Source organism: Echeneis naucrates, chromosome 7 (genome assembly GCF_900963305.1).
Source record: "Echeneis naucrates chromosome 7, fEcheNa1.1, whole genome shotgun sequence".
Lineage (NCBI taxonomy): Eukaryota > Metazoa > Chordata > Actinopteri > Carangiformes > Echeneidae > Echeneis > Echeneis naucrates.
Window position 1 is genome coordinate 14,790,788 of NC_042517.1, and position 17,756 is coordinate 14,808,543.

Below are 17,756 nucleotides of genomic sequence, written 5' to 3' on the forward strand. Positions count from 1 at the left end.
CGCACACAGTGGGATATTAAGCTGTTGCAGTGAATTTATGAGGATGTTTCTTTTTTCCCCTTATTTTGTATGAAAATGGATTGATTTTTTTTTTTTTAAGCTTATGTGAGTTGATCGGTCACTTCAAGGAGAGGCAAAAATTGAACAAAGAGAGATTAATGGCTGCAACATTGTTAACGATGAATATGATTAAGCTTACAAGCTGACCTCGGCTTGCTTTTTGCCCTCCTGCCCATCTTTATTTATATCCTTTAGTCTGCTGAAGGGCCTGACAATTATATTTATTCTGTCATTTATAGAAAAATGGAAGTCAGTCAGTGTCGCCAGGTTATATTTAGTTGATCTATTGGAATAAATGTGTGAAGATATTTGCTTTAAGCAATTAAGGCTTTAAAAACAAAAATGCATGTAAAATGATGCTTGCACCTGTTTCAGTGCATACAAACAACACTGCATCCATGCTTGCATTCACACTTGAATAGTCAAGCACACCTACGCAGGCAAATACATCCTCAAATGTGTGATGACACCTTTGCATTTGCTAAAAGCCCATATGGTTGATGAGTCCAGACAGTAGGCTGTGTTTGTGCTCCAATGTCTGAAAATGTTAAGCGTCAACTTACAAAAAGGAAGGAGATAAAGCATGCCCTACTATTCCTCCTCCAACCGTCGTGCCATGTATTTGCATCTAGGCAGCGATGCCATTTCTGTGACACATTAAATGCACAAAATACAAATAAACGTTTGCATTGTTTGAATGTGATCAGAGAGTAATTTGAGATTTGGCCAACAGAGATTAATAACTTGAATGGGTTTTGTTTTGTTTTGTTTTGGAGCTGTAAAATATTTAGCTGCCTGATCATTTTTCTGGAATTATTTAAGACCTTTTTTCTGGAAATTTGTGCCAAAGGTCAAGTCTCAGTAGTGCATCAATAAGCACACACAGAAAAGAAAGGTCAGAGTAGCCTATGCCTTGTAGACTGCTGGCATCCCTAAAAACAGCTCCCCGCTCTGCTGATCCTCTAAATGTTGCTCAGCATCTTGACATGATCCGCCCTCTGTGCTGTGTATTTGCTGCGGAGCTACGCTGCTGGACAAGTAGAGCACCACATTTGCAAATCCCTGCATCCCTCTCAGACAGCCCTGTTTGTTTGTGACACTTGTGTGAAGGTGTTATTCAAGATCACTGGGATTTGAACTGATGAATTGATGCATTTTAACAAAGATAAACACACACACACACACACACGTGCATAGTGCACATTCATGATTGCCTTTGTTACATTCCGCACACACTCAGATGCGCCTTTGAGTTAATGGATGCATACATTCATGAAATCCTTATTAGAATCCCAACTATCTGTAGACTTTTAACCAGTTGTCATCACCTTGCCTGGGATTGCACTGATAGGAGATTGGCGGTGGGGGGGGGGGATTTGGAGTGGATTTGATGTCTCTTCATCCTTGAACTCATAAAAGCAGCTCAGGGTGTAAATACCCCCAAGTTCTTATATCATACCTCGGGAAATTAAATGTTCCCCCGTACAGAAAATTCCAAAGCATTAGAGGGACAGATTTGGGCTTTCTATCTTCGCTCTGAGCCAACTTTCAGGTACCAGCCAACATCAGAGCACCTTTAACCTCGAATATCATTTTATAGAGCACTGCTCACATTGGATTTATGTTTCCATGAATTATCCCCCACCCCCATCAGACATGTGTTTTACCATTTGATAACAATGGGATAGTTCAACTTTCAGATGACCTTCCATTGCTAATTATTTGAATGTTTCATGTTTCACATATTATGGTATTTGATATTTTATTCCCCTTCAATGTTTAAGTTGTTTAAACAGCTTTGTTAAGAGTCAATGATCTTTTATCTTTTTGCCTTTTTTTTGGCTTCTTGTTCTTGTTGGCTTAATGATCTAGGCTCTCCTTTGTTTCACACCATGTGTGTTTCCATTGCTGTTGCCCAACATCTTAAATTAGACTCTCCTCCTGGGTTTTCCATGTGGGTGTAGAAATGGTGGGCTGCTGAAAGGCTCCAGCAAAGCTTATGATGGGATAATCTGCACCTGTTTCTCTGGGCAAGGGCTAAAACAGGCCACAGCGGCACCCCACTGCACTTAAACAATGCACACATGCAATCTCACTGAAAGAACATGCGAACCAGCAGAATATTTCCAGCTGACAATGTTCCCATAACATGTGGACACAGTGTGCTTATTACTTTGTTTTTAAGAAATAGCTTCACAGCTTTAGTCCATATCAGTATGCGCATTCATTTCATTCTGTCTCCTGTCATTACGGTGGTTCTCTACATTCAAATGCATATTAAAAACCCAGTCGCACAAACGCAACATTTTGTGCTGTAATCTTGATCACGTTCTGTACAATAATGTTTTTAAATTCCTTTATTTGTCCCACAATGGGAAAATTGCCACTAATATACTTGTACTATAGCTAATTTTTAATACTTCTTAATACTATAAAAAGAATATGAAGATTTTGAAATTCTGTAAGATTAAATCAATATTATAGCAGTTATTACATATTAATTATTTATTTCTAAGCATATGTGTGACATTGTGATGCTATGTGTAATGGCTCAATACCATTTTGTGTTACAATGGTAAGCTATTGATAATTATCTTATCAACTCTCCCCTTTATTATTTACCTGTTAACTTTAACAGCTACTTGCAAGCTTTAGGATATCTAAAGGCATCCATTTCAAATATTTCCATGTTATCCACTGCTACATTTATTTTGTGGCTCAACACTTTTTTTTCTTGGAGGTTGTTGCATGTATGTATTTCTATTTTGTTTGTACGTTTTAAATATGAAGGGTGTAGTTTAAAAATGTTAAATACATCCAAATGCTTCTTTTTCTGCCGGAAAAGTGGCTGCTGGATTCGCGTTTGGATGAATTACAAAATTTTGGTCCTGGAAATACTTACCCACCCCGAAAGCATGACAGACCCCTACTGAGAGAAAGCTAGGGTCCTCCGAGTCTTAGTAGCAGGGGGTAGTGGGAGTGAAGGCGGGGGGGAAGAGAAGCTACGCTAAAGCCTGAGGTGAACATGTCAATCTTTACTCGGCCAACTCTAAAAACCTTCATGTATTTAATGTCAGCAACTGTGTTTTTCCCAGGCAAGGAATTCTGGTCAGATCCATGCATTTAGAGACCTGCTGGGATGAAGCTTATGGGAGTAAGAGCAGCTCTGTGTACCAGCTCTGGAAATGTCTGTTGGGATAACAACAGGGAGGCAGACTGAGGAATGGGATGGATTTCTTGTGGGTACAGAGAGAGAGAGGTCTGGTTTAGAATCATGTGAAACTACATTTTGAGTGTGGTCAGCGGCATCTGTGCAGATGTTTGTAGATTGTACTGTATTACATACGCACTCGCACACATTTAGCCTACCAGAAAAATAAGCTGACGCATGTACGAGGCAGGGTGTAATTGCCCATATGGCTCATTTTGTCCAGGAGTTGTTTGCTTTTCCTCCAGTAGGGGTTAATGAAATGATTTCAGCTGTGACAAATATTGTTGTTCTGATGCACTTCAACACACAGAGAGGACACACACATCCTGTTGACATGCCTCAGTGGTTGTGTTGTCTCTCTTTCAGCTGTGGGCATCCAGATGAAGCTGGAGTTCTTTCAGAAGAAATTCTGGACAGCCAGCAGACAGGTACCCGAGCACACACACACATTCACGCATGGATTTCAAACAAACAAACAAATCAAATTACACTGACTAAATGAAGCAGTTGGAAAATGCACACAAATAAGCCACAAAAGCAAGCAATGTCAAAAGCGCAAACATGACTTCTATTTTTAATTCTAATATGGACTTGGTTATGAGTGGGTTTCATTCAAAGTATCCTTTCGTCATGTGATAATTATTAATTCAGAAAAACAAGAAACCTAGTTAGATTTAATTATATATATATATATATAATTAATTTTAAAGTGATTTGGGGATTTTTATTTATGAATATTGATGCAACTTTATGTCACCTTTTTTTTTTTTTTTAAAGACCATTTTATTTCATCTTACAGTGCGCAGCATTAGATGGAAAATGCTCCATAAGCTGTGATGATGAGGTCAGTCAAGCTTCCTTCTCTCTTACCACCCCACCCCCCCTGTTTGTGCCGCTCCTCATGACTGTTTAACACATTTCCTCTCTTCTTAACAGAATATTAACTGCTACCTCATTGACAACAATGGCTTCATTCTAGTAGCAGAGGACTATACTCAAGTAAGACATGTACACACATGGAAAAATAACACCAGATAAAACAAAACCAGCCTCATCCATATTTCATGTAATGAACCTGGAGTGTTTGATACTCTTTAAAATAACCACTGTAGTTATCAGTTATCAGAATGTATATGCTGTTTGTGCATTTTCACTCTCGTTAATTAAATTGTGTTGCAGAGCTGAGTTTGAATTTCAGTCCAGTGTGCGTGTTTTTCTGTTTCTCATAATTTTGCAATCTTTCATGCATAATATAGTTGTTCAGCCTGATCTCAAGGAGACATGGTCCTGTCCTAGCGTCCACCCTCTGCTTAGCTGTCACCAGACATGCTGTCATTCTGGTTTTGGCTCATCTACCAGCCAGTCCGCTGGCTGTCAGTGCCCTTCCCTGACCCTGCTTGTTCTTTTCATGTGTGTCTCACTTGCCAGCTCCTATCTATTATTCCATCTTAATTTGGAAGGGTTGTCCAGTTGTTTCATGTGATTCGTCGTTGGTTGTACGCTGAGAAATTGTCATCGACTAACATGGAAAAATTAAAGTTCATTTAATTCATTCATCCTCTACTGCTTATCCAGTTCCGGGTTGTGGGGGGGTGCTGAAGACAATCCAAGCTCACACTGGTTGAGGGCGGGGGACAACCTGGACAGGTCACCAGTCCATCGCAGGGCCAACATACAGAGACCAACAACCACTCACACTCACACTCAGACCTACGGACAATTTAGAGTTGCCAGTTAGGGTTCACCTAAACATGATGTCTTTGGATGGTGGGAGGAAACCGGAGTACCCAGAGGAAACCAACGCAGACACGCCCAGGAAAATGAAAGGGAATTGTTAAAATATCACACCTACAATGCATTTTAACACCAAAAAATGCCTTGAATGAGTGAGAGGTCTGAGATAAAAAAAATCAGACTGTGCCATTTTGGCACATTTTGGTTATGTTCCTCTGGGTGGTTACGCTGGGGAGATGCAGCTTAGGGAGGGATTCTTTGCATCCAAGGTGTTAGGAAAGTTAGGACGTAGAAAGTTGGAGGGCATAGATCACGCTCTCAGTTTCTGATATAATTTTTTTTTTTTTTTTTTGAATGTGTCACTGCAGCAGAGACAAACAAACTAAACCCTTGAGTTTAAAAAGCTTCCTGTCTCAGCTAAATGAGGTGAGATGGCTGGCCCTTTTTGCAGACTAGTTTGTGCCCTGTCATCAGGTTATTTGTGTGCATGTGGAACATGAGGTCCTTTCTGTGTGGAAGATTTTCTTCTTAGTTCTTAGTCCTAGAAGGTGTTTCAGCATTGCTAAATTTTCTCTTTTGCCAGAGACTTTTGGTTGTGTCTGCATTCTTTGGGGTTTAGCAAATTGAGGGTTTCTTTTATGGATAATCTTGACCATACATGTGTAATTTTTTTGTACCTGCGAGGGCTTTCAGAACATCCAAACGCTGTTATTCTTGAGTAGGTTACATTTTATTATGACTTGTTTTATTAAATAAAATCTCTTTGCCTTCTTTCTCAGACGGGGAAATTTTTTGGAGAAGCAGAGAGAGCTGTAATGAGTAAGCTTCTGCAGATGGGCTCTTTCAAGAGGTAAGGATTTTGAACCCCACACGTGTGTATTTGGTGTGGGTGGGTGGATGTGTGTGTGTGCACCTCTGTGCCAGCACTAATGTGTACGTGTGTGTGTATGCGCATGTAAGTAAACGTATGCGCATAGTGTCAGGCAGGCCGCAGAATGAGAGCATGTCTCCCCTGGCGCTGACAGCTCTTAACTTGGCCAGTCGTGTTGAGCTATTCAGCGCTGAACTCCGACCCCTCACTCAGCAGAGTTCTCCGTTTGGGGATTATAGCAAATCTTTTCCTGAAATGAAGGAATTAGGAGAAACTTGAAGTCACACACGCACACACACACACACACACACAAACGTAGACACATTCACGCATGTCCTGCATTTTATGGAGCTGTGTCTCCTGGAAAACGCCAGCAGCAGTGGGCGGTGACATTCTGCGATTAATTTGGAAATTTAACCCAAGAGGACACCTTTCCCAGAATTACAGAGCAGAAGTACAGAGAAGCAGACACTGACGAACAGATACAGTTGTCCGGCTGTGCCGTTAGACCGGTGCAGACCTTTGTGGAGTCCTAATGAAGCTGCACAGTTAAATGTAAATTTAGATTGCACAGAAGCTTACAACCACATTTCCACCACGGCAGTGAGACTGTACCCAGCATTCAGTTTTGCCTTTGGGACGTGGGTGAGGAATTTTTTTTGCCATGCTGTCTTACTATATAAAAATCATCGGTGACAAATCATCGCACAAGTAGACAACCACGCCTGTTTAACATGGAGATGAACCTCAGAAGCTGACAGCAAATGGTTTACAGTCCGGCTCATAAAACAAAAAGAGTTTTTATTGAATATTTAATGATGGGTGATGAGTGGTTGTTGGAAATCGAGGATGACATATGATGATAAATGAATAACGTAATATTAGCACGATGAGTAATAGGGTTTATAGACCTTAACACTAATGAATCCAGTCCCATGTCTCTGAACTCAGTAACATCTGCAGAGAATTAATACGCTAAGTTGAAACACAGTTTATGTCTTGATTTAAAATTGTCAAATAGTTTAAGTGCAGCACTATGTTTTGGCACGAGCTGACAGTTTGAGTGTATCTGTCAGCATCGTGACTGTAGATGAGAACAAATGAAGGCAAATTGTTCTCAGTTACTTTTTGATTATCTGTCTTTTCAAACCAGCAGTAGAAAGATAACTCCATAAACATACTGTAAGTGATGTCATGCACCCATGCAGACCAAACGCTGGGCACGCGCACGCACCCATCCATAGAGCCCTCATATACAAATATTACACTGTTCTACATTTGCTGCTAACACCATTATGTGGCCTGGCTTAGCACTAATTGGTTCCTGGCAGTGTGTTGGGGCCGTGTGTCACCAGCACTGTGACTGAGGTTTGAACACCGCCCAGGGCTGCGGATAAACTGGGCCCACTCAGACACACACACAGGAATCTGTCTTCAGGCTATGAGAGTGAGTGTCCTGTGTGCATTTGTGTGACCGTGTTAGGAACGCCTTCAATAACCTCCCCAAACAGACCCAGACCTCACACCCTCAGGCTCTACTAAGCCCCTAAATCCTCTGATATCCTCCCAATATCCCCAAATCATCCACACATACTCACACACACCTTCCAACATCACTTTGAGGAACCTCTCTGGGAGCTCTCGGCTTTCAGTTGCTTTCCTTTTCCCATTCTTGCCACATCCATCCAATATATTATCCGTAGGTAACGCAGCAGTTATAGCAGAAGTGGGATCGTTCCTTCCTGCTCCCACACAACAGTCCAAATGGGCCCACAGGCATGTAATAGTAGAGGGAATGTTTGAATCAAGATTTATATCAACTTATCTGGGCTTTATCGGCCCAACAAAAGCATTATTAAGAAAAGTCAAATTGAAAAACATTCTGTCTTCATCATTTTATCTCTGTCTCCTTTGACCTCTCGTTTCTATCTTCAGGGTCACGCTGTATGACTACCAGGCTCTTTGTTGGGTTTTTTCTGAGAGTAGTGACAGCGGGCATGCACTGTTAGATGTGAGTAATGCATCTTTCATTCTGCTAAATCTCCTTGTTTACACTCCATGTGATGCAAAATCGGAGAAACATATCATATGTTTGCATTGTCTGATGATTTTTGTCTTCTCTCTTCTTTTTTTTTTTTTTTTTTTCCTTAGCCATACTTCGCTTTCTTCTCGGCCGTAAAGTGGATTCTAACCGAGCTTGTCATGTAAGATTTCTGTGCACGTGAGAGTGTCTTGTATCTGTTTGTAATAATATTCACATGCTGCATACATATGTTTTTATGCCTCCACAGTCGTGTTTTCACATCCCATTTCTTGAGAACATGATATCCCAGGAATGCCTGAAGGAAAATTCTTCAAATGTGGCACAAATGTGTCCTTGGACTTAACAATGAACAGAAAACAATATTGTGGTCAAAGACCAAAGGTCAAGGTTTTTGTGACCTCACAAAACACAAAATTTGGCTCAAGAATTTATACAGATTTCTAATAGGATAACATTATGAAACCAAAGCATTTAATGTCAAAAGTACATTTTTCTATGACACCATAATGTTCTGCAAAATTAAACTTTCTGTCTGTTATTCAACACTGTAACTCACATGAAATGGTGGTTATGAGCATATTTCATATTTGGTCAGATACTAAAATGACAGAGAGGCTCTAATTGAAAACAGCAGGAAAGTATATCTGCTAACAGAATGATCATTTCTGTTCAGTCAAAGGATCCACTTCAATACATTTTATTAAGCTCCTTTAAAATCTGCACTGCATACCTGCTGAGTCTGGACTGACATGGATGCAAGGCAGAGGCAGAAACAGCAAGGCTGTAATTATAGTTGAAGACTCATATGGTGGCCTCTTTTGTCTGAGGTTTGTCTCTGTGTGTGTGTGTGTGTGTGTGTGTGTGTGTGTGTGTGTATTTGTGAGTATATATCAGTATAAGTGTATGTTTGTTTACCAGTGCCTTCACATGTATGTCGATGTGATCAGCAGTGAACATTAGCAGTAATAGCTACCTGATGTTTCCTGTTGTGCAGTTGTGCCTGTGATGTCATGTTGTGGAGTTTTCCTGGGTGGTCTGTTGTCACCACAGTGCATCATGAGGGGATTGAGCTGTCACTTGCAATTTTACAGTCGGTCACAACGCAGACAATTTTTTGTCTTTGAAATATTAGAGGGGTTTTTTAAATGACATTTTCCACTAATGTTTTGCTTTCTGCCTTATCAAATTCCAATGGAAGAAGTCACACATGATTGACAGAAATGTGTGTACTGCGTATAAAAATACTTTCATGTACAGAATTTTTTGCTAAATAACTTACACATTAAGTGCATATCACATGTAATGCACATCGCAAAAAACTATAATCGCACAACACTAGAAAGTCATTCAGAAAACTGACACATTTATTATCTTGGCATCACCGCTGAAGTAAAGCTTGGCTTCATATAGGGAACATTTATTCAATGACTGTATAAGGTTCCACTGAAGAGTGAAAATACAACCATCTGTATACATAAATAATTAATTATGTGATCAGCATAACACAGCATGTTTTACAAGCTACCGCTGTGACAAGCTAAGCAAGAGGGATGTTTTACAAGACTAAAGATAATTGCCCGCAAAAATTAAATTTACTTGAGCAAAAAAATGTTTTTATGAGAGAAACCTTTTGAGGTATCTAAGCCAACAAGATGAAATTGCAGCTAAGATAACTGGTTTGGAGCAAAGATTCGTGTGCGTGCCACGGCTGCTTTGAAAACCAAATCATTTTCCATTTGTTAAAGTGAGTTAAAGTGGTAAATATGGTTGTGAACTTCCCTACATCTGTAGAAACTTAAATCATGTTTATAAAAAATGGGAGGGCGCTACAGATTGTGTTGTATAAGTATTGAAGTATTTTGGTTATGGTCAATGTCTTTTCTGTATTCAGATTCCTGGTAGAGTTCAACTTGTACAGCTGGTGGTATTCTGACCTCACAGCTAAAGGTAAGAATGTACTCATCTGCGATAGGGCAGATCTCTCTCTCTATCTCCCTCTCACACACATGGCCAACACATGCGCACACACACACAAGTGCGTACAGTTCACGATATCATATTTTATTCTGAAAGATCAACAATCACTATCGGAGCATGAAGTGCGAAAGAATTTGCTCCTCAAATAATTATACTTATACTTATACACACAGACACTACACAACTGGGAAAAAAAAAATAGTTGAAAGCTTCTTTTACTATCCGTACCTGTTATAGGTCTTGCATTCCACAATAATGACAGTCATGTATTTGTGTATTTTTTTTTTTTGTCTTGTCTTTTTTACTCATTAGAAACAGAAATGAAAAAGGCCAAAGAAAGGGAAAACATATATATATATATATATATATAGTTTCCTTTGTGAAGTATAGATACTCTCCTCTATAGAAAGTAAATGTGAAATGAAACAAAGTAATAAACAATTTCAACTTTTCACATTGAAATTGTTGAAGGTCACATTATATTGCAGTTATTTCATTTTTTCACTGAGGAACGTCTTCCTATTTTGTCTTAAATGCTTATCCAAAAACAATCCTTTGTAAGCTCAACACCTAAATTAAGTTTCAGAAATACAAAATACACACACACACACACACACACACATATATATATATATATATATATATATATATATATATATATATATATATATATATATATAATTTAATAGTTTTCTACAACAAAATTATTTTATATTGACAGAAGATATTTTTGAATGAAATAAAAACAGACATTGCATTCCAGTAATGTAATTTGTATATTTTGATAAAGCTGTTCAAAAATAAAAGGATACAATAACCCAAACATGTCAGTTGTTCATACTTACCATGGAGTTCACATAGAACAAAGTTCATTGCCTGCAGAGGAAACAACCAATGTCCTCAGCAGTGACCTCCTGTGTTCATCTTCGCCATCTCCCCTCCATTTCCTCTTGGCCTGAGTCGGTGTGACCACTGGAAAAACAGAATAAAGAGGGGCAATCCAAAACCTAAAAGTAAAAATGGCAGAACATGCGCTTACCTCAAATGACCTCAGTATGAGGGAGAAAGCGTCAGCGTGTGCATGTCTGAACACACATTTGTGTTTGTTGGTGTGTCCAGAGGGGTTACACTTGATGGGTTTATGACCTGTAAGGATGTGTGTCATATTAGTAGTGGTGGGAAGCAATATCCGCTCTGTAACAAGAGAGAGAGAGGAAAAAAAAAGGTTTCTCTCTCTTCTTCTCACTCAGCCTATCTTTCTTTTTCTCCTCTGGTTTTATGTCTTTCCTTTCTTATTCTCTCTCTCTTTTTCTCCACGAACAGACGCACATTCTCATGCGATTGCTGCCAAGCTACGAACGCTGGGATGCCTAATGCTTTATGGAGTGTTGAATACTGTTTGCCTGTCTGAAATTAAAGTCTCACTAAGCAGCATCACATGAAGTATTAATTCTTGCCAAAACTAATATGAAAATATTTCATATGTGAATGTGAGAAAGAGAAAGACAGGGAGGGAAAGAAAGAGAGCGAGAGAGAGGGAGAGAACCACAAAATGAAAGTCTATAAAATGCTTTCCTTGCACACTCTTATCCTAAATGAAGTGAAGCTGGGCATCCCTGCTTGCCAAGCAGTCGAGACAATTTCACAGCTGGCTAGCCTCAGGTCTTAGCAGCACTTTCTATATCTTTGTACAATAGAGACACAGGACTGTGACACACAGCTGAAACACCCCAATTTAGCAGCCCGTAACACAATCTGCCCAGCCTCTGGAGCTGAACTAATCCCAGACGTTTATACGTGTCAGCTGTGTTTCTCACATGTATATAGTTATTAGATACACACACATTTTTTTATTATTATGATTTTTTTTTTATTATTTATTTATTTTTTTTGCACAGTAAAGCCGTGCTGCTGACACCCGTTAATTAAACCACTCTATTCAAATTACACACCTGATCCACTATCATAAGAAGACTGTGTGTAGGGCGCGATGATAAAACGGACCTCAAAATGAAACCCCTTGTTCAAATATTAGTGTTTAATATGTACAATTGGCTTATATTCATTTTAATTAGTAGGTGGTATTGTTATATAAATTCTAAAACATAAAACACGTGATTTTTGTCTCCTTAGTCCTTTTCAGCCTGTAGCGATATCTCAAACCTCTGGGTGGCAGGAGAGTCAAAGCTATGTGGTTTCAATAGTTGGCCTAGATTTCCACTGGAAATATCTCCACTAGTGCGAGAGGCAGCTCTGGTTCAGAAATGCTGCTTCCTTTCATATGTGCATGTTTGTAAGGATTCGACCGGTTTAACTGTTACTGTAATATTTATGCTTCATTATTTTAAGTATATATTTGACTCTTCCACAAATTTTTTTTCAGTGCCTCTTCTTTTCATCTTTCTCTTTATGTGTCACTTCTTTTCTCACCGTTTTAATCTCTCCTTCCCTCTCTCCCTTCCTTCCTTGCCTCAGCTGAGAGGATGCGCCGGACCATGCAGGTGCCATGTGACACGGAGTATCCAGCATTTGTCTCAGAGAGAACCATCAAAGAGAACATGGGCAACATTGACTGTGATGGCTGCATCAAGTAAGAGACACATTTGTTAACACAAGTGAACACACTCATGACCGCAGCAAGTCACTTTCAAATAATTGAACCAAATCTGCCCATTGTAATTGGATCTAACCTGGCTGCTGTGCTCCGTAAAACAGGGTAACAATCAAAAATGAATTACGCTGTTATCGCCCGTCCTGGTGAAATATTTTTAACCATTTTATTCCTCCCATCCCCTGATCGTGAGAAACAATTTAAAATAATCTGTAGTCTGCTGAAAACACTCCAGACAGTGATAAACATGCACACACAGGCATTGGTTCTCCTGAAACACAAGGCAATTCGAGATGAGGGGGAGAGGTGGAAAAAAGGCTTCCTTTAAAAATGGGAAAATGAGTGTGGTCCCCATTAACAATTTAGGCTTTTCTGTCAGGCAATTGTGGGGTGTTCGCTGGATCCCTCCAGTGGGCCCTTCATTGCTCCCAGCTGTGGAACTGCCAGGGAAGCATGTGAGATTTTTCATTGTGTATCTGGTCAGCAGGGCAACCACTGCCCTGGGTTCCAGAAGTAAAATGAGGTTTGGGGACCCCAACGCACATCCTGTACACAAATAAAACACACACACACACATTCACAACACTCAGCCATATGTACACACATGGCATGACATGAAGTGTGCTTCAGAGAAGAATGGCCCCATGTTTGATGATGACACCAAACCAGGCTTCGCGGGTAGCTCTGAGCAACATGTCACCTTCAAATAAATCATTTTTAAAGCACAATGAATTTGACAAAGTAAAATGGAGTTTTTATTTCAGCTTTATGGAACTTTATAGCTCACATTAGTTATAAAGGATATTGGCGATAAACATCTGCTTCATGTTACAGGCTGACTGAGGCCTTTCTCACATATTTTCATTGGGACACGTGTGTATGCTTTATGCTCTAGGAAATATACCCTAAACTTATGCCTGTTAGAGCTCTCTTTACTGTGCTGTTTGACTGTGTGTGTGTGTGTGTGTGTGTGTGTGTGCATGTGTGTGTCTGTGTTTGTGAGATGTGGGTATTTGTATTTGTCTGTTACTTCCTGATGGGCGAAAAAGAGTTGTGCAGCACAAGATACATCGCAATCTTGTGAATTATATAATAGTTAAAGTGGCCCTATTGGATGACTTAATCTCCATTAATATATTGCAGGCTTCCCCAGACTGTAACATGAGATTTAGTGGGAAAAAATGTCTGTCATGTCTCAAATGAGAAAAGTTCTTCAAAGGGACTATTAGCGACAATATTCGTGACTATATATCCTACCAGTCCACAGGCTCCTTTTGGTTTCTTTCAACCGTACATGACGACACATATCCCCAAAAGAAGGGTTTAAAGTCGCAATGAGTTACACCTTCAGTTCCACATTCAGACAACCAGACGTAGCTACATCTATTTGATATTCATAAAATACATCTGTCTTCTTTTGCAAGGGTAACACTGATAATCATGGTACTGCTGAGATTATCATGCATATTATGAAGCTGTCACTCCTGACATTGTGCAAGGCAAGTTTCCTTTCATTGATGTAGATTTTTCTTTTTAATGGTACAGATGATGACCGAGGAAAGTCAATATTTGCCAGCAAAAATAGCGAAATCAAAGGTATATTAATATCTTCTGTATTTTATATTTTACAGTAATTCTCTCTGTGTCTGGTGTGTGTATCTACATATATATATATATATATATATATATATATATACACCTCGGAATACATAATAAATTAAATGCTGGGATCATAGTGCCTGTTTTACCAAAAAATTTTAAAAACAAATGGAAATATAATGGCAGCATTGCTCTTAAAACCGGCCCGCTGTTTGGGTTAGGGTTAGGGTTAGATTTTGTTGGAGAAATTTCAACTCACTGTATTAGTAATAGTTTATTTGCACACAGTAATTACTGGTCACATTTCCCAACTGTGATGAGAGATTTTTTCGAAAACAGTACGGTGCATGCAGTTCTGGTTATGGCTAAGCTATGCAATGATTAAGTCATTCGAAAAATTTCAATCTTCTCTACAGGATTCACACACACACAAACGCACAAAAAACTTTTGGATTGAGCCAAAACTGAGCAAAAGATTAACACAATTGAATTAACTAGGAAAAATATTAAATATTGGTACTGTTCAACATTAAAAACAAAGCATTCAAATTTAAAGGTAAACTGTGAATATTCATCATTTTGTCATAGCTCTAGTGCCTAAAATAAGATTCAGGAAAGATGAGCTGGAACGATTGAGCAGTCTTCATGACTGAAACATGTTGCAAAGCAGAGTTACTTTTCTCTCAGTGGAATAGCTATAGATTGTGATTTGGTTTGTCAGAAGTCTTGAGAAGACGACACATTCTGTCACCACATCATTGCTTTAGTCTTTAGATTTTACTACACTACTTTAGCGTCACACATCAATCGAAACCTTGATCTATATGTCTTTTTCTGACTTATCATTTTGCTGTCAGTCTGTGTGTCACTCAAAGGGTCATTCTCTGTTTTCCCTCAGAGGGACATATTAGATGTCTTTGTTGTCCAATTCTCTGCTGGCCAAAATCACTAAAAGCTCCCACAAGCACAAGGAGACCATGTCAAGAAGACATCAATCTGTTTATACAGCCTGTGTGTTTGTGCAAGAGTGTATGCACTGATGTCTGTCTGAAAGTCTGTGCATACTGTACAAATCCGTGTGTGTGTGTGTGTGTGTGTGTGTAGCGCTCCCATTCCCAGCAGTGAGTATGTTCAAGGCCAGCAGCTGTGCTGTCAGGATATGTTTAAGTCTTTTCTCCAAGAACACTTGCTCTGCTTTCCATCAGCGGGCTGAGCTGGGCCAGCCCGGCGCTGTGCAGGGGTGAGCACAGATTATTAAACATCGGCAGATCCTAACTCAGCCTGATTGGAACTTTCTTGGCCCGTTTGGTCGGGTTCGGTTGGCCACGGTGGAATAACTGCATTAGAGTGCGGTGAATTGGCGCTACTCTGGGATTAAAGGCTGTTTATGGTCAGATTAAATTGGTCATGGTATTGAATTAGAAAGGATGGAGATATTCCTGAAGATATGATGTTTGTTTGTGAACCACCAGGTTTTTCCCCCTTTGTTTGAATTGCCGTCCTCTTTTACAAGAGTCACGAAAGCAAACGTGTTTACATTTTTACATCTGCGTGTGTTCACTCAGTCACACGTGCGTGTCCTCATACGTGTCTGATAAATGCCTCATAGCAAACTTGATAAATCACCCAGCTGTGGCAGAAGAGAGTGAGGGAGAGAAGCAAGAGATAAAGAACGAAAGGGGGACAGAAAGAAGAGATCATTTTTACGACCCCTCTTCTTCATAAAGCTTATCCATGGCCATAAATCACCAGGCAGGAGGGTGAGGCGAGGGCTGATCTCTCAGGCCAGTATAACGCAGGCATGGGAAGCTGTGAGCACAAAAGTGTGGTTCCCATTTTTCTCCCTTTGGAGTGTTTTATATTCAGCAACACTTCATTGATGCTCGCCTTGCATAGGATATAACAAAGACAAAAGAAGGGAAGGGGACAGGGAAGAAGAGGGGATGGAGTGAGTTAGAGAAGTATGTGTGTAAACTTTAGTATATGGTTGTCTATTAGTGCGGGACCGTCTGTGTCTCTGTATGTTTATTGACAGCTGGCGTTGAGACAAGTCATCCTCTTCACATGCATTAAGCACAGTCTCTTCAGCGCATTTCTCTGCCAGAAGAGAATGTGAACACTCACAACACAAATCCTCTGACACACATGGAAATTAATATCATACCCATGCGCTTTGTTTACTTGCCAATCCAGCTCTCAACCTCCCATGCGCCCTCTCTCCTCTTCCTTCCTCATCTCTTTGTCTCTGGCTGTGATTGGCAGGTCCTTTGTGATCCAGCAGATCCCCAGCAGTAATCTCTTCATGGTGGTGGTGGACAACAAGTGCGACTGCGGCATGTTTGAGCCAATCACCATGGACCCCATCGAAATCATGTATATCCTTCACTGACCAAAGACAGGAGAGCTGGGGGGGTTGGTCTAGTGTACAGTAGTGGTATAGATAATGGAAGGAGGATAGGACATAAGAGCATTTTGAACAAAATTAAATGTTAATTAAATTACTAATAATAATGTGTGATCCCAACAAACATTCAAACAAACTGATGGATGGATGGATGCTTTCTACTTTGATCTTAAATGGATCATACAACCCATCTGTTTCAACCTTCCCATGTTGGTATTTAAAAAGAAAATCAACTTTACCTCCTTGTGTTTTCTTGCTTCCATTGTCAGATTCATTATAGCCAGTGTGTGTACATTGAGATTACTCTGATAGAAGTAATGGAGAGCGCCTGAATTTGTGGTAACCCCCCCCCCACACACACACACACACACACACGGCGGTGTTTGTCCTTTACCCCCTCCGTGAATGAAAGAGATGGGAGCATTGTGTGGGGAAAAGATCTGCACTTCACTGCAAGTGCTCTTCACATTGTGAATGCGTATGCTTTGGGCCGTATTACTCAACAGCGCACACAGTGATAGGATACTGATCAATAGCAGACACAGCTCAGAGTGGATGCAAACTTGTCAGACTCGGCTTGTCACCACATACCCGAGTTGGAGTTTCCTACAATGTGAAATTTTGTATTGTACAGTCGTGCTGTATATACATGTAGACCACTGTTTATCGTGCTTACTGCAGCATAAAGCTTTCCATTCTGTTGCTTAGTAGCAAAACAATACTCATCAAACATTGCTTGAAGATTTTTTTGCAGGTTGTGCAAAATATCCCTGCATTCAGAAGAGCCTGTTTCCACGTTGCTCTCAGAATCATGCATTCCTTTCCATTATAATCAAGAAATGCACTCCGGCAGGAAAACACCCTGCAGAGGGTACACTCTGTCTGTTATTGCCTTGACTTCAGCTGCACATAATGAATCTCTTAAGTGTGAGAGATTGAAAATGCAAAAGGACAGAAGGCGCCCAGATACCTGCCACCCCTTTCACCCTGAGGTATTTGCACCACACGCACAATCATAAACACGCAATATTCTCTTTGACAGTGCATCATCTTCTGATTCTGCCTTCGTGTTTTCATTAAATTACTCCACATCTATCCATGTAATATGTCCCTCTGTCTCCAGGAGAACTCAATGGAGTGTGGAGGAGCTTCAGGTCTCACCCCGTCTCTTGCGGCAACTCTGCTCTGTCTCCTCTTGGCACCGTTCTCTAGGTGACCAGAGGTAGCCACGCCTCTCCATCCAGC

The 17,756-nt window shown here is 40.1% G+C and overlaps 1 protein-coding gene across 1 annotated transcript in view; it reads left to right on the forward strand.

The window, feature by feature from the left end:
- The window catches only part of LOC115045668 (voltage-dependent calcium channel subunit alpha-2/delta-3-like), a 112,209-nt gene extending 94,453 nt beyond the window's left edge, over positions 1-17,756 (forward strand). The window contains exons 31-41 of the mRNA XM_029505454.1: positions 3,638-3,699; positions 4,071-4,115; positions 4,208-4,270; positions 5,785-5,855; positions 7,812-7,887; positions 8,028-8,080; positions 9,812-9,867; positions 12,373-12,487; positions 16,370-16,482; positions 17,421-17,503; positions 17,635-17,756. Of these exons, the coding sequence (XP_029361314.1) occupies positions 3,638-3,699; positions 4,071-4,115; positions 4,208-4,270; positions 5,785-5,855; positions 7,812-7,887; positions 8,028-8,080; positions 9,812-9,867; positions 12,373-12,487; positions 16,370-16,482; positions 17,421-17,503; positions 17,635-17,727 (830 nt within the window). The 3' untranslated portion in view covers positions 17,728-17,756. The remainder of the gene's footprint in view (positions 1-3,637; positions 3,700-4,070; positions 4,116-4,207; positions 4,271-5,784; positions 5,856-7,811; positions 7,888-8,027; positions 8,081-9,811; positions 9,868-12,372; positions 12,488-16,369; positions 16,483-17,420; positions 17,504-17,634) is intronic.